Source organism: Aethalodelphis obliquidens, unplaced genomic scaffold, assembly GCF_003676395.1.
Source record: "Aethalodelphis obliquidens isolate GAN/ISIS:26980383/991018 unplaced genomic scaffold, ASM367639v1 scaffold4, whole genome shotgun sequence".
In the NCBI taxonomy this organism is placed as follows: domain Eukaryota; kingdom Metazoa; phylum Chordata; class Mammalia; order Artiodactyla; family Delphinidae; genus Aethalodelphis; species Aethalodelphis obliquidens.
In genome coordinates, this window is record NW_020837948.1 from 69,716,041 (window position 1) to 69,743,740 (window position 27,700).

The 27,700-nt window shown below is 36.0% G+C and overlaps 1 protein-coding gene and 1 pseudogene across 2 annotated transcripts in view; both read left to right on the forward strand.

The window, feature by feature from the left end:
- ERCC8 (ERCC excision repair 8, CSA ubiquitin ligase complex subunit) overlaps positions 1-15,926 on the forward strand; it is a 60,565-nt gene extending 44,639 nt beyond the window's left edge. For both annotated transcript variants that reach the window (XM_027101053.1, XM_027101054.1), the window contains 3 exons: positions 4,481-4,678; positions 8,588-8,668; positions 13,345-15,926. In XM_027101053.1, coding sequence (XP_026956854.1) covers positions 4,481-4,678; positions 8,588-8,668; positions 13,345-13,413 — 348 coding nt within the window. In that variant the 3' untranslated portion in view covers positions 13,414-15,926. The remainder of the gene's footprint in view (positions 1-4,480; positions 4,679-8,587; positions 8,669-13,344) is intronic.
- An 11,659-nt stretch (positions 15,927-27,585) lies between these two features.
- LOC113617757 (uncharacterized) lies at positions 27,586-27,700 on the forward strand (annotated as a pseudogene).

Sequence of the window (27,700 nt, forward strand, 5' to 3'; positions counted from 1 at the left end):
TAATACATTTTAAAAAGGACTTGATCAAAGGAAAAGTCATTCATGCAAAAATACTCAAGTGGCCCAGAAACTCACCTACAAAGAACACTTAAAGGAATTGGGACATTGATCCCAAAAAAGTAACTCTTCAGGGGAAGCACACTGTATTCAAACACTTAAAGTGCTGTCAGACAGAATAGTAAGCAAATTTCAGCCCTGCCATTTAGTAATTTGGGTAGTAGGCAATTTATTTAAGGTGAGATCATGAAGGACTATGGTCAGAGTTTCAGTGTCTCCATCTTGTAAATCAGGATTATTAGGTACCTAAACAGTAATTGTAAGGGCAAAATGGAAGTATGTTAAGAGTAGTACTGTACCTGCTAAATAATAGGCATATCATAAATGATAACTTTTTATTGTATGGTGTTGCCTTATTGGTAGCACCCTTATAATTTAAGAAAAATGTATAAGTACATGCTTCCAATATATGTATAATTATTTATAAATTATATACACGTACTGTTGTGAGTCCATATATTTTATTAAAGCTTAATTTCTTATTTTTTAGTTAAAAATGAAATAGAAATTCTCATATTTTCCCCTCATACCTTAATGGATCATCTTACAGAGTCTTTGAGGTGCCAACTGCACTCTGGAAACCATTCCCTTACAGTACAGAAAACTCTACCTACAGGGAAAATTCACAGAGAGACAGCTTTTGGCACAGCAACAAAATTTTAAAATAGCTATTCTGGTGTTTACTGTTTTAGTTATTGGTGTTATCATTCACCCAGTCACCAATGGCTAGAAAGTGGGAGTCTATCCTTTATTCTTCCCTTCCCTTATCCCAGCTATTAAATCATTTACAAGTCCTCTTAATTGTTTCTTCATAATTTATTTCTTAGCTCTCTTCCCTTCCAGCCTCACTTTGGGCCCTCATGGTCTCTTTAATTACTCTAACGTCCGTCTAACTTTTCCCAAACTCATCTCCCAGTGAAAGTGTTTCCTCAGTAAACTTTAAGGTTATGAAAACTGAATATTTTTGCCTGTTGCGCACAAGGCCTTCATAAGCTGTCCCTTCTAACTCACTAGCTTTATATCTTGCCACTTCCCCATTTTTTCCCGTGTCCTTAGCCATACTGAGCTACTTAAAGGTCTTTAAATATATGCTCTCTCACCCTTCCATTCTTTGCGTCGACTGCTGCCTTTGCTTTGGAATACCGTCTCCTCCTTCCTGTCCTAGCTGCTTCTCAGCTTTCAAGATTCATTTCAGGCACAATCTCTTTTTAACTCCTCTAGTCTGGCTTACCTGCTTCCAGAGTACCCAGTGCTCACTTGTATTACAGTAGACTGTGATCATCACTTAGTGGAATTAAAGAAAAATAATTTACCACAGTGTGGCACAGTGCTTTTTGGTTAGTATAGTCTAGATTTCAGTTTCTGATTCTGTCACTTACTAGCCAAGAGACCTTGATCGAAATACTTACTTAACCTTTCTAAGTGTTTTCTTTTTGTTTAATAATGCTACCTATCTCATAGTATTGTTTTGCATATTATATGAAATAATGCATGTAAAATATTTAACACATTGTCTGATACTTACAGCAAATGTTAACACTCAGTAAACATTACCTGTCATTATTATTAATTATGCTGATAGTTGTTTGACAGTGAAATGGGCTGCCTTATGACAGAATCTCGGCATCACTGTAGGTATTTATTCAGTGACTAGATGTATATATTTCCTGGAACAATAAAAGGGATTCATAAGATAGGGAACTGTGTTTGCCATCATCCTATCCCACATCTATGAAAATTTCCTCCCCTATCAGAATCTTTTCAAAGACTGTACATACCACCTTTAAGACATCATAACCAAAAGTACCCTGTTCTTCTTCAATACTTTCATAATATATAGCATGATATTTGTCACATACTGCTTTTTATGGTAAGTGTTTATAGTCATAAAATGGGGAGCTTAGATAATCACCTAGCACAGTGTGTGACACTAAGCACTTAGTAATTGGTAGATCTCTCCTTTCCTTCACCTGTTACTAGAACTTCATTCCATAGGCATTGAAAAGATATTGATAGTTTTGAGCCCACAGGTGATTTGATCACAGCAGTGATTTACCAAGATTAATAGGACAGTAAGTTGCAAGATGGATTGCAGGGGGAACGCCTAAGGACAAAGACAAAAGTTAATTAGCTGGTTCAGTATTTATACCTCATTGAACACTTTCCAGTTCACATTTGGGAAGGAATGTGGTATAGTGGAAAGAAAATAGGTTTTGTAGGTAGGTGTTCTGATGTGTGAATAAGACCATCACATTCTAGCAGTTCATAATTTTTCCAGGAGGAACAGAGAATTGCTAGTTGAGATTTGTGTTTTTTCTTCACCCCACCTCCCCACCCCACAGTGTTATTCTACAAATTGTTGTGCATGGAGAATCAAAAGACACAAATGAGGGAATGTTATTCTTTTAAATATATAGGAATTAATAAATCTAAGGACTCACTGAATACTTCTATATCCTAAGTGTTTTCTTATGCATTATTTCATTTTTTAAAAAATATTTATTTGGTTGCACTGGGTCTTAGTTGCGGCAGGCGGACTCCTTAGTTGTGGCATGCAAACTCTTAGTTGCGGCATGCCTGTAGGATCTAGTTCCCTGACCAGGGATTGAACCCGGGCCCCCTGCATTGAGAGTGTGGAGTCTTAACCACTGCGCCACCAGACAAGTCCCTGCATTATTTCATTTTATTTTTCACAATAGCTCTGGTAAATGATGTTATTTCCTTTTAACAGATTAGAAGAATGAAACTCAGAGGTTAAATCATTCATTACTCATAAGAGGCAAAGGAGGGGTGGAGTGGGTTTCAAAAACTGAAGTCTACTGATTATAAGTTTAATGTTTTAACATTTCACTGTACCGCTGCAGCATTGAGATAGTTGAACACACATGCTCATTTCTGTCACATGTTAACCTCGAGGGTGGGTAAGCCGAATGTAGTATCCACAATTATCAGTATATATCCATTTGAGCCTCAGTGTTTGTTTATACACAGAAACACACACACACACACACACACACACACACACTCCCACCCAACCTTTAGAAAAAGAAGAAGGCAAATCAGTCACTGTCTGTTTAAACTCCATTATTAGCCATAGTGAAGGGAGATATTGGTGATCTGCTTGCTCATAATTCCTAAATGATTAGATACTGGTTTTACACTTACCCTAAGCTTCTTATCTAAATTATCACCAGGAAGTAAACCTTTATCCCCAAGCTTCTCAGACTTTGATGGACCTACAGAACATCTAGGGATCTTGTTAAAATGAAGATTCTAGTTCAGTAGATTGCGATGGGGCCTAGAATTTGTTTCTAACTGCTCGGGTGATGCTGATGTTGTTGGTCTTGCATCTTTGACTTACAGGTGTAGAATTTTTGTTTTTGTCCCAAATATATAATTATTTATAAGAAGCTGCAATTGTAGTATACACAGTATTTGTGTTCTTTGCTTTTTTATACTTAACTTTTATCCCTATTTTCTGCATAATTTTCATACTTATGATTTTTTTAATTTCTATATAAACTGTAGAGTTAATATAACACTATTAGGAATTTACATCTATTCTCAGTTACTTTGCCATTCTAGATAGTGTGGAATTGAATTCCTCTCGGCATGTACCTTTTTGCTGTTTAATTATTTCCCTAAGATAAATTCCCAGTAATAGTTACTACGTCAAGGAATAATGTCTTTGTTGTTTAAAGGGTACAGAGTTTCAGTTTTGCAAGATGGAAAATGGATAGTGGTGACGGTTGCACAACAATGTGAATATACTTAATGTCACTGAACTGTACACTTAAATTGTGGTTAAGATGGCACATTTTATGTTATGTGTATTTTATCATAATTTAAAATGTTATAAATAAAAAGAAAGTTATCCTCCCTTCAAAAATATATATATATATTATATATGTATGTGTGTATATATTTAATTTTTTTTTCTGGAGGGAGTATATACATATACGTGTGTGTGTATATATATATATACATATACATAAAGTATACTTTTATATTTTGTTGCATAATAAACCATTTGGCCTTTTAGAAAGAATGATCAAATTGTGGTGCCACCTACACGTTTACCTCACTTGTACTAGTATTGAGTGTCTCAATGGTTTATTAAAATTTTTGCTAAATGGTCTAAAATGATTCTTCAAGGTTGCCTTAATTTGCATTTTTATTTCTATCACAATTGAAATGTGAACATTTGTTTTTGTGGGTCTTTTTACTATTTGTGTTTCCCTCGTATATGAAATGTACATTTATGTCATTGGCCCTTATTCCTATTAGGACATGGATCTTTTTTTTTTTAGACTTACTAGAGTCATTTCTATAGTAGAATATTTTAAGTAAATATTTTTTCCTATCTTTGTTGTCTTTTTAATTCAGATTTAAGTAAGTAACTGTATGCTTTTACATCCTACAGGTGAACTATGGAAAAGTGTGTAATGACAGTAGAAAAGGATTGAAATTCACTGTCTCCTGTGGCTGCAGTTCAGAATTTGTTTTTGTACCATATGGTAGCACCATTGCTGTTTATACAGTTTACTCAGGAGAACAGATAACTATGCTTAAGGGACATTATAAAAGTGTTGACTGCTGTGTATTTCAGTCTAATTTCCAGGTAAGAATGATATTTAGGGGAATTTAGAATGTTCGGGTAGCTAGCTTGCCGGAGTAGTTGTATATAAAAGAGTAAATTGCAATTTCATTCTAAGGAATTATACTTTTTATCCACATCTGAGCTAGAGTTTATTAAATAGAGGATAGATTTTTTTTAGGTGGCATAGGATGTCTCTGTGAATCAATATAATACTGTGCAACTTGACTGGGATAAATTCTTTCTTTTGTATATGGGCTCCATTTATTTGGCAGTTGAAAATCTCTGGCAAATTAAAATAATTTCTTGCAAACGAGCTTTTGGGAAAAAAATGAAACATATGTGTCTCATCTCAAAATATAGTTTTTGTATCTTGATTTACGTATGTGTGAATGTCTGAAATTTTATTTTTTTCTTATTTTCTGCCAATGACTAATAAGTTTACTTTAGTGTTGATGCAACTTACATAATTTCTTAAATACCTATGGTTTTTGTTTGTTTAACATCCTAACCTTTCTCTTTCATCTCACCAATGGAGCAGATTGGTTTTTTCATAGAACGTTTGCATAGATTACCTCATATGTTCCTTTAAATGAGTCCCTAATGTAGCAAGATTGTTGGTATTTTCCCTGCATCGTAGATAATGAAAATGAGGCTCATGAAAATTAAATACTGAAAGAATGAATATTATGGGTTATTAGAGCTAGGAGGGAATTTATCACCTTATTCATTCATTCATTAATACTCATTACTTAATTTGTGTCTGACGCTGTGAAGTAAGATATACAGCACACATCAGCATGGCAGTATCCATTATTAAAATACTCAAATTCATATCCTGCTGTTTGTTACATAGCTGTTGTACTAAGCTCCCTAAGTGACTTCCAGCTTCACCCCCTTCCCTGGGGCCTCCTAGACCCAGTAACTAAGAGGGACCTTCAGACCCTGCTCCCTCTCTGCTCCAGTATCTCTTCGGATTGGCCAGTGTCCTGATGTACCAATTATTAAATATTTTTAGTGTTACTTCTGGGAAAAGGCTACTAAGGCAACCAGAGGGGTGATGTGACTTGCCTCAGATCTGCAAGTAGATTGACAAAGCATGATTATCCATTCAAAGAAATTCTTAGAATACAGTACCTCTTTTCTTATCCAGAGTCACTTAGAGACACAGCCAAGATTTTAACACAGGTATTCTGACTACCAGTTGTTGCTTTCCACCAAATCAGAGCTTCCTAGAATGTATTGAAAGTATGTCCACATATTTGATTCCCTTCAGTCCCTGGAATAGCTGTGACAAGCCTAGGATAGCCAGAGAGCTGGGGCCAGTTGCCTCCTGGAAAATACCATTCCTTTTTTTTTTTTTTTTTTAAATTTATTTATTTATTATTTATTTAGCTACATTGGATCTTCGTTGCTGTGCGCAGACTTTCTCTAGTTGTGGCGAGCAGGGGCTGCTCTTTGTTGTGGTGCACAGGTTTCTCATTGCACTGGCTTGTCTTGTTGCAAAGGACGGGCTCTAGGCGCATGGGCTTCAGTAGTTGTGCTGCATGGGCTCAGTAGTTGTGGTGTCCGGGCTTAGTTGCTCCGCAGCATGTGGGATCTTCCCGGACCAGGGCTCGAACCCGTGTCCCCTGCATTGGCAGGCAGATTCTTAACCACTACACCACCAGGGAAGTGTGACAAATACCATTTCTATATGTGCTGTGCCCTAAGAAAGATTTGAATCACTGCATTACATCAGAAAGCTTCCAACTCTTATCCCTATTATGATTTCTGAAAAGGAAAATAATTATAAATCTAAATTATAAAAGTAAAGGAGAGTAGTATTTTTGCCTCCATTCAGCATCAGAACCCTTTTAACCAATTACATGTTACACACAACCCACTATCTGAAAATAAAATTGATATTTATAGTAATTCTATCATAAATGTAAAAATTTGAAAATATATACCCAACATCAAAATAAATAATGATAATAACTGATTATTTCCCTTTGACTAAAATAGGAATCCATGAGTCCATTCTGCTATTAGTAAGTAATAAATTGAAAGTCTGATGAGGAATTTACATAATCTCAAGGTAGCACCCTACAAAATATTAATTACAAAGGTAAAATGAGTAATTTTACCTTGAAGAAGACTGGCATACATCAGCTTAATCAAATTATCAAAGTGTGTGATATTCCTGGCAGAGATATATCACCTGAATTTAATCATGAGGAAACATAAGACAAGGTTATCTGACCTTAGTGTATCTTGGGTATATATCTTCTCAGGAAACTAAATTGCTCTAGGGCACTGAGCATATGAAAATATCTTTGCATCATCCATAGTTAGTGTAACCATACATTCTAGATTTAACAGTGCAGTCTGTAGAATTTTGTTCCATTTAGGAAATCTGATAATGTGTAACTAAATGTAATTTACTTAATTCTCTTTATATCTATATTTCCTATAAATCACTTCATAATCTTATTTTCCCTTTACCCAGAACTTTTACATTTTTTTTTTAGAAAAATACTGATTGTACCATGCCTCAAATAGCTTTTGAGATGAGTAACAGTAAAACTAAATAATTTCATACCAGAACAGGAAAAAAAAGTTACAGTGTTAGAAATATTTGTGTAGAAATATATTTGTGAGAAAAATAAACATTTAGTCAGTCAGAGGTTTATAACCACTTAACATTTTGCTGTTTTTTCTTTTTAGCCCTTCCTCTTTGCTTAGTAGCTTTTTAAAAAATTGACCTAGTATTTTACATCCTGTTTTTTTCTTTTCACTCTATGACTATTTGGTTTACATCCTGCTCCTTTCTCTTGACAATATGAATATTTTCCACTGTCATTAAATATTCTTCAAAAATAAATTTAGTGATTATGTAATATCACATCATATTAATGCAGCATAAATTTAGAAATCATTACCCTGGACAATAATTTTTGGAAAATTATTATTTTTGTTATTATAAATATAATATTGATGATAATATCCTTGAATTTCATGTGTATCTTTGGCATGACTTCCTAGAAATGCATACAGAAACTTCTGACACATGTTGAGATTTCATTCTCTGAAAAGATTATAGCAATTTATACCCTCTGTATGGGAGCGTATCTATTTCACTGCTGCATAGGAATATTTTCAGTACTAGCCAATATAACATATTTCTGAAGTTTTCTGGGGAGGTGAATGAACATTGTTCAGCATGTGCAGGCAGCATATCCATAAAGACATAGACACTGACTGTGCATCAGCCCAAGCTGCTTATAAAATAAGCTTCTCAGCAAGCATGGCGTATATGTCTTAATGCTCTTTAGTTGAGTTCTTTTTTTGAACTTTTGGTCTATTTTAGCTAGAAACTCGTATGGTTTCTTCATTGAAGTCTTTAAAAGGACGAAATTTATTTCTTCCATTTTTTTCTCATTCTCTGACACTTGAAATAAATGGATACTATGGGGCTTCCCTAGTGGCGCAGTGGTTGAGAGTCCACCCGCCGATGCAGGGAACACGGGTTCGTGCCCCGGTCCGGGAACATCCCACATGCTGCGGAGCGGCTGGGCCCGTGAGCCATGGCCGCTGAGCCTGTGCTCCGCAATGGGAGAGGCCACAGCACAGAGAGGCCCGCGTACTGCAAAAAAAAAAAAAAAAAAAAAGGATATTATGATTGATTAAAAATTACAGTGATTGTTTTTGTGAATTTTAACATGTTAGCAACATGTTAACATATCATAATACTATTTTTAAATACAAAACAAGTCTTTACTACATCTTAAACAGAAAAAAACATCAGCCCAGTTTCTTTGGGGAGTAGAAATAGAATTAATCTTAATTAATCTAACCTAAGAAATAATCATCTAAAAATTGATGTCATTTATTTCAGATTGGCACCAGCTTTAAAGTGACCTACAATTACATCTTTGCTTTGTGTTATAGGAACTTTACAGCGGTAGCAGAGACTGCAATATTCTTGCTTGGATACCATCCTTACATGAATCAGTTCCTGATGATGAGGAGGTAAAATATTATTTATACAAATTGAACAGTGACTTCTAAATCATAAAAAAAGTTTTTATTAATTTACTTTATATGAGAGAAACTTTTAAAGCATTTCTTGCTATTTTGTGATTGTAAAAATAATTTGCCTCTATAATATATTTGGAAAACTCAAAAAAATATTAAGAGAAGAACATAAATTTCTGAAGTTTATTAATTACTATTAACATTTTGATTTAATTCATTCTTGTTTTTTCCTGTGCATACTTTTTAGCATGGTTAATATTATGCTTGAACATACAGCTTAGCATCCTGCTTAAGACTTTTTCCATGTCATTAATAAGTATTTGTAAATATTGTTTTTAATAATATAGCATTCTGTCATTTATTTACCATAATTTACTCAAATATTTTCCTATTGGAAGACATTTCTTTTGATCATTATAAACACATCAAGGTAAATATCTGTTCAAAAATTATTTACATTTCTGATTACTTCTTTGGTTAGATTCCTAGAAGTAGTGTTACCTCTTGAGTTATCATGTATGACATGTTTAAGGTTCTTTATTCACACTATCAGATTTTATCAGTTTACACTTCTACCAGCAGTCTGTTAGTGCCTATCTCAGAGCATAAACTGGTACAAATATGACAGTGTGAATAAAGAACCTGAAAAATGTGGTGGGAAAACAAAGATAAATAAGACATGATTTCTGGTCTTAGGTAGTAGCCTCTGAATTTTTTTACTTTTTTGTCAAGCTATCTAAAGGTGAAATCTTCCAGATTTCATCATGTGTCTAATTTGATTTATTATGGCTTTGATTAGTTTTAGTGTACACCTGCTTTAAATACTGAATTTTTTTTTGTACAAAGCTTAATATGTTCAAATAATTTGGTTCAGCCATTGATTTTGCATTATTATTTAATTACTGTGTCCTGCTGTTTGGGAATTACTATATACATTAAATCCAACTCATAATACTATAAGCCATGTTAGAAAGTTTAACAATCATTCACCAAATGAAAACTATAAAAAAAAAAAGCTAGAAATAAATCATCTTTGGGCTTCCCTGGTGGCGCAGTGGTTGAGAGTCCGTCTGCCGATGCAGGGGACACGGGTTTGTGCCCCAGTCCGGGAAGATCCCGCATGCCGCGAGCGGCTGGGCCCGTGAGCCATGGCCGCTGAGCCTGCGCATCCGGAGCCTGTGCTCCGCAACGGGAGAGGCCACAACAGTGAGAGGCCAGCGCCAAAAGAAAAAAAAAAAAAAAACATCTTTGACTTATGTATGAAAAAAGGATATTATTTAGAAGAAAACTAAATTGCTTATTTTATAAAGAGAGTATGTGACTCTGATGGTTTATTTCCTCATTATATAGTTACAGTGATAGTTTGAACTCCCCATCTAGAAGAATTTTTGTATATGGGAAGTTAAGCTGAACAAGTAGAAATCAAACAGAGGTACACAAAAAATAGGTTAGCTTTATAGTTAAGCTTTAGAGCTATGAAACCTTACCTTTTCAAATGCACTGTATATATTCTTTAAGATAGGCACCATTCTCAAATTAATATAAAATGGTAAGTGCTAAGATTATTTCCACAAAATTTTAGTTTGAAAGATTTCTGTGAATGTAGGTAGAACATGAATATGATCACGATGCAGATCCCAATAGAGAAGTCTGTCTACACTAGACCCTGTTCCTTACATGTATATTTACTATTTAACTCATATTTAAAAGTATTTTCATCTCACCTATCAAATGAAGGACTGCTGCAGTTCCCCAGAGAGGCAACTTAACACAAAACAAAGCATACACATGCACATACTCACACACTCGCTTTGTCTATAGTTTCAGGTAAACTAAATAATAGTAATACTGGTAACTGGGTTCGAATCCCAGTTCTGCCATTCATTAGTGATCTGAGACAAGTTTATGATATCTTCAAACATCAGAATCATCAAAGCAAAATTGTTCTTAGATTTCCTTTCAAATCCACCCTTGAGATGCGATTTACTTCTCCATCAACCAAGATACAATCCCTTAGGGGTGTTTTCTTCTGATATCCAAGATAGAAGAGGAACTTAGTTCTACCATAAGAAATTGAAGGGCATTGGGCAATAGGGGCAGGTTTTATGGTCTTTAAGCATAAATCCTATTATTTAATTGGCAGGCTGTTTTGTTATATTCTGAGGAATCTACCTTCCTTTTGCCCCCTCTTCCTAACATTTGGTCACAATCAAAGCAAGCCTATGTAACTTCTACTCACTTTTTCCTGGCTGAGATCTCTAGGGTGACTATATTACAGTTTAAATCTGACCTCTCATCAAGAATCTTACTTTATTTTGACAGTTACACAATATGTAGCTGTTTTATTTACCACTTGTGTAGATGTATAATCACTTGCTATATTGAAACAACCCTATATTCTACCTATAAAGATTTTCCACTAATTACCAGTAAGAAATTTAGAATTTATCAAGATGCATGTATGGAAGATCGTCCAGTTTGGTTTTTTTCTTCCTTCCTGTTACATGGACCTGAACTATATCCCCTTTAAACTCATGCTTCCCTGTCTCCATAACATTCACAACTATCTGTCAGTAGAACAGGCAGGCTGGATGGATATGTTCAAGCATGGAAAGAATGTCCACTAGGAGGAGATGTTGTAGAGAAAACTGAAGTAATAGATGGTAGTTAACTTGATCAGTAGGTCTCAAACAGTATATGTGTACCACATCATATATAATATTTTTACTGAAGCTTTCAATTACAAGTAAGATGTTTTATTTGTGTTTTTTAACAATAAAATGTACTTCTAATAATACTGTAATATATTCATATTGTTATCCTTTACTGCTATAAACAGTAAAATTTATATGCAACTGCCTTTCCAATTTTCACTTATTTTTGTTTGCTTACCATAGCAACAATAATTTACATTAAAATATAATTTTGCTTCTCTGTTGATTTTTAAAATGAAATTTAAATGTTTAATAGGTTACATATTTGGCTTCCATAGTGAAATTAGAAGGCATGGCCTTTGTATGGTTCATCTACCCAGGGACATTTTGGGGTAGATATCTAAGGCAGAGTTAAAGGCTTTTAGAGCTAGAGTAGGGAAAAATAATCACCTAACCCCTAAGGATAATACATCTTTAAATAAACTGTCACTAAATAACCTAACTTGGTAGTTAAATTATAAACCCAGAAAGGTAGGAAATTCAGTAAACACTTGGATGAAAGAATAAATGAACAGTCTTCAGTATGCTACTCTTGCAAATCAGTGGACTGCTACTAGAAATAAGTGAATAGTTTGCTGAGGTTTGGTAATAGTTTTGGATCTGGACACCAGGTATAATGGAATTTTGTTTGTGCAACTAAGTGACAATAGCCAATATTATGTTTAGTAATGGTGACAATACCACCATTAGATTAAGTAATGGACTCAGATCTAAGCTTTAACAACTGTAAAGAATACCTAAATTCACATATTGTTTTCTGACTGTCCTGGCTGATACTTGGGGAATTTACTGCAAACACCCACTTTTTCTACTGTTATCATTGTTTGAATTTTAAGAGTCTGAATCATCATGTTCATCAAAAGGAAATGAACATTCTCAGACATACAGTAGGGGCTACCCTTAACATAAAATATTGCTATATGTTATAAAAGGTAATATATCTAAGATAATTTAAGAATAATCTAAGAACTAATACATTATTGGATTTGGAGTCTGAACAAACTGGCAGCAGACATAAAAACTGCAGAGTAGGAAGCACACGTGGCTCATAATGCCCAGATACTCAAAAAAGAGATCATTTTAAAGTCCTTTAATCATTTGCCAAAGAATAAGAAGGTTAGCCATTCAAAAAATTTCCCCAGACAAGTGAATTGATTTGAAATACCACAGGTAATTAAAATTCCTCTGTTGCTGATTATGTTTATTATTAAAGTTGTGAGAGTACTGTGATGTTTTGTTATTTTAGATAAATACCATCTAATGCATGTTCTCTTTCACAGAAATCTCCCAGGGAAACCTATGTGCTAATGACAAAATGTTACCGTTTCTAATACATTTTACCTGTCTTTTTCAACTGCTTTCCTAGCTACATACATACATACATACATACATACATACATACATAAACCTCGCCACTTAATACCAAAAATGATATTACTCTGTTTGATGAACACCTTATTCCCCACATGTGGATATTTGCTTATTTATAAAAATCAGGGCCATCCAAGCAGTAAAAAGTTGCTCACATTAATAATTTGGGCTCTCAAGTCAGACTGTAGACCTGAGTCCAGGCTTAGCCACATGGATATTAATGTGCCCTCTTCTCCAGGTAACTCCAAAGAGGTGTAAAAATGCCTTAAGTAATAGCAGCAGCAGCGTGTGTGTGTCTCTGTGTCTGTGTGTCTGTGCGTGTCTGTGTGTGTGTATGAGGTAACTACTTCGAAGGAAACAGATAATTTAGATAAAGTCTGATATGTCTATTTAAAATGAAGTTACATTATTTTATATTGTATGCAGGGTGTTTCTTTTGTTAACTTTTGGTTTGAAATTAACAATTATATAGTTTCTTCAAAAATAATCTAGTTGCTTTTTATCTGATATATTTCATAACTATATTGTGAGCCTAAAATTATGAGGTAGAATAATTGAGTCTTTCTTTTTTGCCCCTTTTTTTAGACTTCAACCAGAGCACAGTTAAATCCAGCATTTGAAGATGCCTGGAGCAGCAGTGATGAGGAAGGATGACTATCATTCTTAGTACCTTTTTGTCTCTATTGATGAAACTTTTAAAACAGGACTGTTTTATTTTTTTAACTGTCCAGTGACAGCTAAATTAGCCCTGAATTTGGGTGGTTTTTTTCCTTTTATTTTAAAATGAAGTTAATAGTTGCATGAAATCCTGCAACAGAGTTCCATATAGTTTATTTAATCAGAACATGTCTCCTTGATCCCAGTTGCTGTTGTCTGCCGCAGCCCGTATAGCTGTAGTAGAAGGAGACAGGTCATGGTAGCCCCTTTGTGGGAACTTGAGCAGATTGTGTGAACAATAAGATGCAGTCTTAGAGGATGAGCACGTAGAGGTTATCAGCACTGCCTTTCTTCTGCTGGTTGTACCATCACCTTGCTCATTTTCACTTTCAAGAATGATTTTACTGAGGATTATATCAAAAAGTATAGTTGAGAAGTTAACATCCAAATTTGTTTATTATTATTTATGTATTCCGTTTTTGCAATGATTTCATTTACTTAACCGTTGTCTAGCTTTATGTTAAATTTTCTTGAACTCATTGCCTTCCACAATCTAAAAAGTGCATCACAGGAGGTATTTAACTTAGGGAAAATACCATGTTTCCTTTATTTTAATGCATCAGATGGCAGCTTAAACTGCTCTTCTATGAATCTGTTTAAGATGTGACCAAGTCCTACTTCATTCATCAAAGCAGAAAATATCCTGGCAGGGAATTTGGCTTAAACATGAAATGTCATAAAATTTCTATTTTATTTTCCACTCTTCTTGTGTCATAACCCACAAGTGATTATCATGAACCTAATCTTATATTCCCTTTCTTTCTGATTCTATCAATAGGAGGCTAGTTAAAGAGGTTTTTGTGAGCTTGAATACCAAGTATCTAGTTGTTGAGTTTTTAAGTGTGTGTTAGGCCTCATATCAGACCTTTCTGGCCAAACGTTTTCCATACGTTTACTTTATAGTTGATCTTCTTAAGCCCTGACCATTTTACTCTCACTTTTTCTCACTTGGTGAGGATTCTTAACAATCTTTGAGAATGCTATTGAAATTGGAATTTTTTTTTAATTTTAAGAAAAAAGGAGTCTTTCTCCAAACTTCAAATACACATAGGTAACTGGTACATTTCGAAAAGGTCCATCTGCTGGGGATGTGGAATGACTACCCTCCTAGAGCCATGGGATGAGTCTAATCCACTGACTGGGCAGCGCCAACAACCAGTGAGGCCTTATCAGTACCTCGTGTCTGCGACGTTACATGTTCCTGTAGGCATCCATAAAGCATTTTCCTTTTCCCCTCTGAGCTTTTCTGAGTCAAATCTCAGCCTGTTCCTCAAAGTAGTCGGAGATGGCTGCACCTGAGCACTCACCTGTGTGCTGTGGGCCATTTGTGGGTTTGGTGTGAGGGCCTTCTCAGGAGATCATGGCTCCCCACAAGCATTGTTCAGGTCACAAGCTTCTCTGCTATGTCTGCTTCCTGCTGTCGCAAGCAATCCATTCCCCACACTAGTAGGGTATAAGAGGTCCCATCCCTGGAGACCGTGGCTCAGTGTTTAATGAAGAAGGAGAGGAGGGGAAAGGAGCACCAGGTTCCAGCATGTCCCCCGCCAAGACCTGAAGAGTTGATCCAATTAATTTTAAACATACAAAGCCCTGGTCCATGCATATGGGCCCTCATAAGAGCTGCTGCTTATCAACATGCAAAGAGTCTCATGCTCAAAACAAAAAATGTAAAAGGTGAAGTTGATGCCACCGTTGCTTTCCTAGATGTAGACCCTAGCCCCTCTAAGGTTGATTAGGACACCCTAGAGAAGGGGGGGCGCTGCTTACAGAGAGGCCACTACCGACCAATAGGAGCTTATCAGGTGAACACCCAACAGAAAAAAAAAGGAAAAGTTTTAGTCATCTAGAGGTACAAGCCATTCTGTAAGTTTTAAAAAAAAAAGGTGGCAGTGTGAGGAAGGGACTGATGATTCCTTGGACAGGGGCAATCCCGGGGGTAAGTTGCCCAGAAGCACCTGGCCCCTTCAGCCTCCCTTTTTTCCTCTTATTAGCCAGAAAAAGAAAGTAAAGACTGCACCTTCAGGGTGCAAAAGCCTGAAACAGGAAGAGAACAGAAAAACTGACTGCCACTTTAGGTGGATACAAGCTCAAGGGGAGAAAAAAACAGGAACTTTAAATCTTAGGTACTAAGCAAACACCAATCTAGCAAACATAATGCTAATTGTAGATTACGTAATGATTTAAAAGCAAAAACAGAAAATAAAAGGTAATTGAATAATATATACATAAATATAATATTAAAGCAAAGTTTTATAATTTGATGTAATTGTAAATCCAAAATTTATATACTAAATGAATATATTAAAGAATTTATATAGCAATAAGATTAAAATGCCACCTTATGATGGATTACTACAACGTTAATGGTGTGGTCCCATCCATTGGGGCCCCCATACTCAATATCCAATGTTATTTCTTTTAAATTTTATTAAAGTATAATTGATTTACAATGTTGTGTTAATTTCTGCTGTACAGCAAAGTGACTCAGTTATACATATATATATTCTTTTTCATATTCTTTTTCATTGTGGTTTATCACAGTATATTGAATATAGTTCCCTGTGCTATACAGTAGGACCTATATTTTATCCATCCTATATATATAATAATTTGCATCTGCTAATCCCAAATTCCCAATACTTCCCTCCCCCACCCCCCTCCCCCTGGGCAACCACAAGTCTGTTCTCTATGTCTGTGAGTCTGTTTCTATTTTGTAGATATATTCATTTGTGTTGTATTTTAGATTTCACATATGAGTGATATCATATGGTATTTGCCTATCTCTTTCTGACTTATTTTGCTTAGTATGATAATCTCTAGGTCCATCCATGTTGCTGCAAATGGCATTATTTCATTCTTTTTAATTGTGTGTATATATTTATTTATTTATTTATTTATTTATCACACATCTTCTTTATCCATTTATCTGTAGATGGACATTTAGGTAAATAGTGCTGCTATGAACATAGGGGTACATGTATCTTTTCGAATTATAGTTTTGTCTGGGTATATGCCCAGGAGTGGGATTGCTGGATGATATGGCAACACTATTTTTAGTTTTTTGAGGAACCTCCATACTGTTTTCCATAGTGACTGCACCAGTTTACATTCCCACCAACAGTGTGAGACCCTTTTCTCCACACCCCCTCCAGCATTTATTATTTGTAGACTTTTTAATAATGGTCATTCTGACCAGTGTGAGATGGTACCTCACTGTAGTTTTGAATATCCAATATTATTGAAATTACTGATTCTATTCAGTCAACAACCTGTAAATATTTTGCCCCTGTACACTTGGCTAACATGTTCTGTTCAGTGCCTATTTCACCAGCCTCGAGCTGCTGTTCGCTTTCACTTCAAAGAGACACAATACACCTTTTCCAGACTATCTATTGGGTACCTCAGCAGCTTTGCCATCACAATCTAGGCAGACAAGATCTCAACTGCATCCACCTTTTTCCAGGAGCACAGGTGTGATGTTACATTGATGACATCCTCCTCCAAGGAGACTCATTTGATATACATTTAAGGTATACAGGTCCAACATGTTTTAGTACTTTGGGGGTTCTGAAGGCAACATATTCTTTATTTACAAATTTTACTTCCAAATTAAAATCAGTAGGTACTCCCGTTAGTGCCCTGAAGGACTCTTTCACCAAGGAAATTTTGGTAACCTCTTGTCATACCTCCTGGAATCTCTAGACCACGTAGGATGGCCATAAGTTGTCCAAGGGCTTACGATGCAAGAAACTGCCCTCTAATGGGCAGTTTAATGGAGTTTATACTCCATTAAAACAACAAATAAAATACATGCTGAGCTCTCTGGAAAACAGAGGCTCTCACATACTCTGAGCCTGTGACCTTTCATACCCAACTGCTTGTTAAGCGTTGGGTCGTAGTAACAATACACCAGAAACTCAGCACAGCTACCAAGGCCTCTTTAGACAGGATGGAGCCGAACCTGAGCTCTCTGGCATGTTCCACCTGCAGGAGGAGGTGGCTTCCCCTGTCCTCAGTCCCTTGTTAAGTGCCATGGTGCTGGAGGATGTCATCCCTCCCCCAGATCACTTGGCTGCTCAGAATCCACTTGGGATTAACTGAATGAACAGCAATGGGAGTACATAGACTATGCAAATGGCACTGCTAACCATCATACATGATGGAGCTCAATGAAATGTTGCTGTTTTCCATCTTTTAGCCAGGGAGGTCCCTAATAATGGATGGGACCCAAGAAACAACACACTCAACCAAATTTCTGGATGCCCTGGCCAACAAGTAGCCTCATTTCACATTTATTATAAACTGTTGGGTCATTGCCTAAAATTGTCCCTTTAAGGGAGAAAAAAACTAACAAAACTGGGACTCTCTTGCCTCACAGATGTCCAAAATATAAGTCAAAATCACACATCTCCATATATATTTAGGCCACAATACAAGGCCTTTCCAATTGCACGCCATACTACTTTTAGAGTTACAGATGTTATTGTTAATAACTAAGATATACATTTTTCTTCTAAAAATACACAATGCTAATCTCTTGGAAAAGGTATTCAATAGAACTTTCACATCCCTTGTAGGTATCAGATAGCCAGTTTAATTAAGAGACATAATGGTCTCACACAGCTCTTTTTCAAATTCCACTCAGGTAAATGGACCCCTAAATGGGTCTCTATCTTGCTCTAGGCCTTAATCTCTCTTAATTCAAGGCCCCTTGGCCGGTTTACACCTCACACCAACTTTTAAAAGTTTTCTTTCCCCCTTATATTTAAAGGGGATGTGCATTGCCTCCGTGTATATAAAGACTCCTTGTAAATGAGACCCTTTTTATAATGTCTTCCCATATCTTTATAAATGTTTTATCATTCCTTCATCCCAGAAGGGCTGGAGGCCAGATCAAGGGGCGCATTAACCAAATTGTCCATATACTAGACAGCTGTTTACCTGATAGAGGACCCATTTGAGCTGAAACTTCCACCAAAAACAAAAGCCCTCTCAGTGCAGCTGCTCATCTTCCTGTTGACTGTTGGTCTTATTGCTATTGGTCTGTAGACTTTCATTAATTTACAGTCTGAAGACCCAAACATGGTAAATGTGAGACCCCACATCACCTCGAGTGGATACCCTCTGGGAAAGGATACCCCAGCCCCGTATCCCAGAGGGCATCTCCTACTCCAAGTGCCCATCATTGGAGATGACTTCACTCTGACACTAAAACCTCGCTTCCAGCAACACATGGGTTGCCTCTCCTAAGGCACAAATTGTACACAGGACGTTTTTGCTTTTCTTCCTTTGATATTAGGGATCCCATTACATTTCTGAGCTACTGTCTGCCTAGCCCATGATCCTACTCCTTGTTCTTTGCCAAAAGGCACACCCCTCATACCTGTGTCTAAGGAGAAATCTAGTAGAGGTTACTGCTCTCTGTGTTCTAAATTAATGGAGATTATTGCTTTCCCTGGAGGCATTTGCCTCATATTAGTCAAATCCCTCAGCACTTTGGGGAGAGGACTACCTAGTTCCCAAGGCATTTTCCTACTCTCACCTTATGCCTCCCACCATGATCGCCACAACCACTCTTTCTCCTTGGTTACACACAATCCCACTAATCTTACATATACTTTACTAATGTATCATTTCATACTGTCCAACAGAACAACTGCTGGACCTGCTATCTTGATACATCATACCTTTAGCACACTTTCCAACTCCACTTAGATATTGTTGGAGACCCCAAGAATTTCCTATTTCTTGGTTAATGCCATATAAATAGAAAATCTAGTCATAGGCTGGCCTGCAAGGACTCCTTACACCTCTACTTGTGTTCTTCCTTTCTACTCTCTTAGTAAAATGTTTTCTACAGTGTTAGTGCAACTTATGCCCTGCTCGCTAAAAGTCTCCACTAGTATCACCCCCAGGGATTCCTTAATATGATGCCAGAGCATCACAGGGCCAATTGTATTGACTACATTTTCTTATTTTCTGTATCCTGGATACTGTGGCATTTGGATCCTTGATCGATCCTGGTGACACTGCCCCTTCCAGAACTAATTCCCAGAGATAGCAAAGGACCCCCCGGAAGCATGCCTTTAGTATACAAGACAACCAATCCAGAGTCCACACCCCCAACCATCCCCTTTATCAAATTCTCACACGTGAGCCAGTATTCTCCCCACCCCAGAGCCAGGTACCAGGCAGCTAGGAACCAGCCCTGTAGCCCAGTCTACTGAAATTATTCAAAATATCCAATCCCCCCAACAACAACAAAAAAAATCCAATCCCAAACTTACTCAGTGTACCTGCCCTGCCTCCCCCATTCCTTCCCACAGAAAATGTTAATAAAGACTCTAGGCCATGCTGCACCCTCTCCCTCTCTGCCTCCTGACTGATCCTGGTCCTTCCCCGTGTGGCTCTTCATGGCATGGTGTGCCATGCTTCCTGGTTCTAGGGATATTTGAGTATAAACTATCCTTCATTTCCATGTCTGCATGTCTTAGGAGAAATCCCAGCTACAAACACGAAGTCATTCTTTTTATTAACTTCACAATACTCCATCTTGTGAATGTACCATTTGCTCCCAGCCATTCCCGTGTTTAGGGCCACATGTACAGTGGTAAAGATTGTGAACTGCACTATATCTTCCTTAGATAATGTATTTGGGTGATACACTTTAGTTATTGAATATCATCTTTTCCTCTAGCAGAGGAAATGGTAATTTTGCTGGGTAGGATTCTTGGGTTGTAGTCCTTTTCTTTCATTAGCCTGTAACTATTACGTCCATTGTCTTCTAGCTTCTATTATTGCAGACTAGGATTTTATAATAAAACCAGTTTGATTTTTTTCCCCTTTGTGGGGAACTCGTTCTTTATAGCTAAAAGCTTGTCAACTATGAGGGTTTTTTTTTTTCCTTTTTATCCTTAGAGTTCCTTAATTTTATCGGATGTCTGATAAGTCTACCTCTCCCCCCTCACTTCCTGGACCTCTTGTGAGCTCTTTCAATCTGAAGCTTCAAGCCTTCTCTCAGCTCAGGAATATTTTCTTCTAATATTTGTTTAATTGTTGCTTCTCCTCTTTTTTTTTTTTTCCTTCTCTGCATGACCTAATAATTGCATGTAAAGTCTACTGTACTCTCTCCTTCATAGTCTTATCTTATCCTTCCTGCTCACCTTTTTTTTTTTTTAATCCTAGAACAGTTCCTGCTACTTAGGTGCTCAGTAAATACTTGTTTTGTGGTTTCTGTTCTGTACTTCGAGATTTTGCACTTGACCTGTGAGGTCACTAATTCAGGCCTGACTGTGATCATCAGGAGAGACTTTAATTATTGTTTTATTCTCCTCCCTACCCTACACCTTTGTTTTGTTTTGTTTTTAAACACTTGGAGAAATAGGAACGATCTATAGAGGCTTCTACTTGAAACTTTTTTTTAATTGTTTCATTCAATTGGTATTTGTCCAATCTTACTGACAGTATATATCAATGAACCTATTACAAAGGTAGTAATCACCTGCAATTTCTCTCCATTGCCTTTTACATTTTATGGATTTTCCTTCCATGGTGACTTGGCTAACAGTATGTGTCTTTTAGTTATATAAAGTGCTTGTATCCTGCCGTATTTCAAAGGACACATATGCCAGTTGTTTACTGCACCTCAGATTGATCCCAGTTTTAAAGTCATTTATGGTACACCTGTGAAATGCCTAGTTTTTAAAAATATATAGAAAGAATAAACACACATGTTTTATTGACATAGCCCTAAATCTATGTTTTAACTGGAAGTCCAAAAACAGCATCTTAGATAAGCTTTTTATATTTCCTGCCAAGTCTTTTCTTTACAATTAATTGAGGAAATACCTTAATAGAGAAAAAAAAAAGATATCTTCAACTGAAGCATGCTTTCTCTTCAGTTTATACTAAAAAGCCCCATTTAAACTAGATAAAAACCTTTAAAGAAAGCTCTGAAGACAAACCCTTAAACTGTAAACGTTGTATTAACAGATAAAAATAACCTCAAAATGAAGACTCTTCGGTAAAGGACACAAAGGTATAGAGAGCCTGCTATTGGTAAGACACTAGAAAACAAAAACCTTTAGCTCTGTTATTTAAAGTCTCAGTGAGACAATAATAAAACCAGTTTGTCTCAACAAACTCATCTCAATTATCTTTCAAAGAAAAGTCACTAAACCTAATGGCTGCATAGTTCTAACTCATACTTCATTACTGTTCTGTCATATACTAATACTTGGTTGTTTCCATAAAAATGGTTAACTACTGAAGATTAGAAAAGAATTTCTGTAAGTTGTAATTTTTATAAACAAACACACTGATAAATTTCCTTTTTTCCAACATAAATTTTTCTCTATATTCAGGTCCTATTTACTGAGCCTGAATTTTAAAACTCTTGAGTATCATTAGAACAGTAAACTTAAAATCAGTCAAACCATGCCAGAAATGAAATTGGCAAAAAGCCTAGCATGCTTGAGATTTTTCCTTTCAAAAAGTATAGCAGGGAAAGCTAATTACAGAAAGGAAAATAATCACTTTGTATTGTGATGAAGGTTCTAGACATCTGAAGGTTAAATCTAACAGAGTTGTTTCTTCTGTTTTAGCTCTGGAAAAAATATTAAATTTAGGGGACATATCTAACAAAGCTCAATCATGAATATGGCTTTTCTTTGCAAAAAATATGTATAGTCCTGTGCTGCCTTGATCATTGTACTAAACCCTGGTGCCTAGAATTTATTACAAGTCATTTCTGGTAAGGCAAGCTTGTCTGTCTTACTAGAATATCAGCAACATCCTCAAATACGGGAGGCATAGTTCTTTTGCTGCCATCTAGTTCTTTATTTTTCTGCTTTTAAAGTTGGACAATTAAAAAATAGAAAAAATCTAAGGGAAATAATAAGACAAACAACTGTGTTGTGACCGCTCTAATTCTCTGTGTGTAGGAATCTACAAATGCCCTGTATCCTCCTGACAAACCACTCTTCTTTATCCTTATGAGGATACTCATAAACGTTGTACTAGTGGGTTAATACAGCTCTCCCAGTCTTTGCTCTCCCTAGGCTTGGAATTAAATAAATGTCACAATCTTAACTTGGTTTGTTATTTTATCACTAAAAACACAAGTCAGTGTTTAATACCAAATTCCTCAAGCTCCTCTTATTTTTTATGCCTTGACAGTCTGTCCAGTGGTTATTGCAGAGAATCTGTAGCCTTGGGCCTAACCAGTGACTTTGTTTCCTAGGCACTGGTGGTCAGCTCTTGAAGGCAACAAATGATTGTCTGACTGTGGCACAAGAGTGATTGGCACAAGCCACTTCTCCTTTGTTCATCTAATCATTACAGCAAGAGTTAGCAACAGTACTAAACTAGGGCCTGCTAACCCATTCCTGTTCAAACACCAGCAGGAACAGGAGAGCTGCTACTTCCCAGGTGGCTCACACTCCACTCTCCAGCTTCTCTTCAGCTGTGAAGTAGCATTATCCACTGTCCTGTGAAACTGTGTATCATCTATATAAATGTACTGTTAATATTGTGCTAAAATGAGGAAATAGTACTCCTAATAGGTCTTTGAGAATTGAGCTATTAACTATTTTTATTGTATAGTTTTAATTTTTTTCTATATATTATGTATGAAAAAATTTGAGTTTCAGTAAGTACTGTGGAAAAAAATGTATTAAAAATAACTCAGTGGGCTTCCCTGGTGGTGCAGTGGTTGAGAGTCCGCCTGCCGATGCAGGAGACACGGGTTCGTACCCTGGTCCGGGAAGATCCCACATGCTGCGGAGCGGCTGGGCCCGTGAGCCACGGCCGCTGAGCCTGCATATCCGCAGCCTGTGCTCCGCAACGGGAGAGGCCACAACAGTGAGAGGCCCGCGGACCACACACACACAAAAAAAACCACAAACTCAGTGATGATCACTATGAACATTAAGGAATGGTAAGTTTATTTTTAAAATGAACTGGTTTCATAAAGAAATAAATAATAAATAATAGTCTGGAAATCAGAAGACCTGAGTCTTCATCTTAGTTTTACTACCAAGTAAACATATGAAATTTGAATACTATTTTTTTACTTTCTTTTTTTCCATTAGTTAAAAAAAAAAAGAAGGGACAGAAAACTGGAGTAGAAAATTGTCAAATTCATTCCTGTTCCAAAATCACATATTGTAATATTTAGAAAGCATTTTAAAATGGTATTCACTGTGTGAAATACATAAATAAGTAGAGGTTTATAGTCAAGGCTAACTGAAGTTTATTGAAGGCAAAGGTAGAGTGTCTTTATAAAAGGCTCATGAATTATCTTATACTGAATAAACACTCAAATTTTAATGGAATTAACATGTATTTTGCCTAAACTGAAACTTGTAAAGTTCCCATCCAAATTATTATGGAACCACCACTTGATTTGGCAAGTTAGCCTCCCTGAGCTAGTTTCATTTGTGGAAAGGGAATAAAATACACCTTACAGAGTTGTAAAGATAAATGAAATAAAGTTCTTACATATAATAATTGTTCAGCTAATAGAACTCTTGTTACTTAAAATCTCTTAATTATTGGGTTCTGAGGTCTTGTCAAATTCTCTCACATTTTACCTCCTCAGGACATGGTCTGTTTATTTTATCCTTCTCTCCCTCTAGAATGTGTATTCTATGAGGGCAGGGGTTTTGTCTGTTCTAGTTACTGCTGTATCCTCAGTACTTAGAACACTGCTTGGCAAGTAGAAGATGCCATATATATGTGTAAGTTATTAGTGAACACCACCATTACCAAGCACTTAAGTGCAGAACAATTTCACTCATAATTTGCAGATGATAAAATGCTTAATTGATTATGCTATTTTTAAAATTTACTATGTATGAAATTTTGTTATTAAATATTAGTTAACAACTTGGGTATTGCATTAATCTTGTAGTCTTTCTTCTCACCCAATGGCAAAGTGTCCTATTCTTAAGGTTGCTATTGGTCTGTACACCTATCGTAGATCCTCCCTGAATCCTTTAGAGGGCTGCTGTTATACCAGAGACTTGCTATGTGAATCTCAATAGCCAAACAAGATTAGGGGATCTTTATGAAACCTTGAGTTCAGATTTCTTTACGTGGTCTTCTCCAACTCTAGCCCATTTCCACCTGCTAATATTATGGTTACACTGAATTTCTCCATTGCCTTTGGCTCTAAAGTTCTGGGCTTTCTTTTCTCGTCTACCCCCTTCATGGAAAAAATGACAAATGTTTTTGGAAATTTTACCTGCTCAGGGCACTGACTATCTTTGTATCCAGAAGGAATGCAAGAAAGGCAAGACGAGTGCTCACAATCTCAAATGCTTACAAAGGCCAGGAGAACATGGTAAATGAGTGAAGGGGTGGTGTAACGAGTATCAAATATGAGAATTATATCATTTATTTTTATTGCACTTTGCTATAAGCATGTAACATAAATATATGATATTAGAGATTAAATTTTGATATAAATTCAAATACTAATACATATTTTACTTATGCATTTCTTCTATAATTCATTATTTTTATCTTGAACCAGGGAAATGTGACTTTTTTCTTCATCTGTGAGCAATATTAATTTTATTCAAATTAATAATGTAAGGTTTTCACAGATACGGTTTTTCCAAAACATAGATTCCTCACTCAGGTTTTTGGTTTTGGCGGTTTTTTTTGCATTTTTAAAATATCTGAGTTATTTATAGAATTCAGTTCCTGGTTAGTTTTTGGAACTACGCTTTAGTATACTAACTTCCATTTTTTAGCTCTTTATTCACATGATCAATATTAGCTGAGAAAAGGCAAAATGATCTAAGTTTATTTTTATAAATTTCAAAATCAAATAACTTAGAATTCAGTTCTTAGCTCCACAAGGGGTAATCATCACTTAAATTTCTGGAAAATGATTTCTGCATATTAAAGCCAGATTTTTTTGTGGCTAGTGAGTTTCCCAAAGGCACGGTTTGGTTAGAAATTAGATGAATAAAAGGAATGATTGGTTTGTGTAATTGATTGCGAACACACTTGTAGAGAAATAGAGTGTGAATGTCACCCGGAGTCCCAATCTTTGAATAAATCTTCACTGATGGGTTCAGATGACACTTTCTTTAGATAACACAAACCAATTTATTAGAAACATCCAAAAAAAAAAAAAAAAATCCCTTCATTCTCACACCACATCTACTTTGCATACGATTCACCAAGGAAGGAAAGCATTGGCGTGTCTCCTGTGGTTCAAACCACGGTAGCACATTCATTTCATAGTATTCATTGCTATATTCATTTTCTGTTCTCTTTTTCTAAATTAAATTTTATTCTTATTTAATTATGAAATAAACATATTATTGTATAAGTTGTGCAAACTGCCAGCATGGACTTCAGTTTTGAAAAACAAGTCCAGTATTAGCTCTGACTTGCTGAAGCACCTACTGCGGCCCTGTTTACCCACTTCACTCAACATGCAAAAATAATGTTCTGATATGCCTATTACTGGCACAAAGTTCAAAAGCAATTCAAACACTTAAGGCCTTCCAGACACCACAAATGACTCTAGCTACTTGGGTGGTATTTATATCTTTTATATCTGTACACTCATTGGCTGGAAGGGGAAAAAACTGTAAATGATTTAACCTTTTCATGCTGCTTCATACTGTAAATCCCTTCATTCCAGCTTCAGCATGGTAAGAAATATTACATGATGTTAAACTTATATTTGCAAATGTTAGTTTCTATTCAGGACACAATTTCTGCTGCAATCAACCTTTTCATAAACCCATCACTGGCAAAAGGTTTTAATGCCAAGAACATTTTTTTTACTTAATACATTTTACACCATTATCATTGCTGTAATTCCAATCCTTGTTTTCAGTCCATTAAGTTATTCATTAAGTTTGTCATTAACATGTCTTTGCTTTTCTGGGTATATTTCTTACTGTGGTTGGTTTCATAATAGCTTCTGAAGTCATATTTAATAGAGTGTGCATTAGTAGTTGGTGTGCAGTATTAGTCATGTAGAAATAGTCTCTACTTCCACAATGACATATGCTCTTCAACTTCCTTTGAAACACATGACTGTCAGTTTTTCATTTTTCCACTTTTAATGGTGAGAAAAAGTGTGATATGACGATAAATGGCAACCCCTGGTCAATATTAGGGAGTTATTACATAGTGGTGGGATTTGTGATAAACCTGAGAATACCTGCTCAAAGGCAGTAGCTTTTATGAATTAGGATTAGATTTGCCTGAAAACTCAAATAACATAGCTTAAATAAAATATAAATTCATTTCTTTTGATAAAAGTCCAGGAAGGCAGTCCTCAGCAGTATGCTGATTCTGAGATCATCAGGAAACTAGGTACTTTCTTATTGCTCTCACATCCTCTATCAGCATCTTCCCCCTTGAGATACAACAAAATTGTTCTAGCCATTGTATTCACGTTCCACCCAACAGGAAAAAGGAGAACAAAGAAGACGGCATCCTCCCTTTGAGGACAGTTCTTTCTTTCACACACTACTTTCAGTAACATCCTATTGGCCAGAACTCCTGGTCAGACCTAACTGAAAAGGAAGCTGGGTCTTTAAGTGGCCATGTGCTCAGCTAAAAAGTGGGAACTCAATTACTGTTGACAAAAAGGAAAACAAATATAAGAGAACAACTAACAGCCCATGTCATATGACTACTCAGCTCCAGCTAACTAAGGCCATGTGTGAATGTGGGCCTATTGAAACTAGAAATACTAATTATTCAAGAGAAGTGAAAAAATCCATATTTTTATGGGAAAATACAATTTTTAGATGTTGACAATTCAAAAATTTTTTATGGCTAGAGAGTCAAAAAGTGGTCTACATCCTACCTGAGTGTACTACTTGTGACCATTTATGTAGATAAAAGTATAGAACATCATGCACAAGAGATCTGCTACATGTCTTCATGTTTCAACATTTATGCAAGAGGAAAAAAGGATTTATTATGGTAGAGGGAAGTTACAGGTATTAACACATGTATTCTCGGGGTGACATTCACCTGCTCCTTACCAGGTGATGACACAGGGAAGAAATATATCCATACTAATTTGTGGCATGCTTTTGATGAGGCTATCAGAAATGAAGTGACACAGTGCTTGCTTCACCAGCACATACAATAAAATTGGAGAATTTTATTGTATGTGGAGAAGATTAGCATGGTCCTGTACAAGGATGACACAAAAATTTGTGAAACATTTCATTAAAAA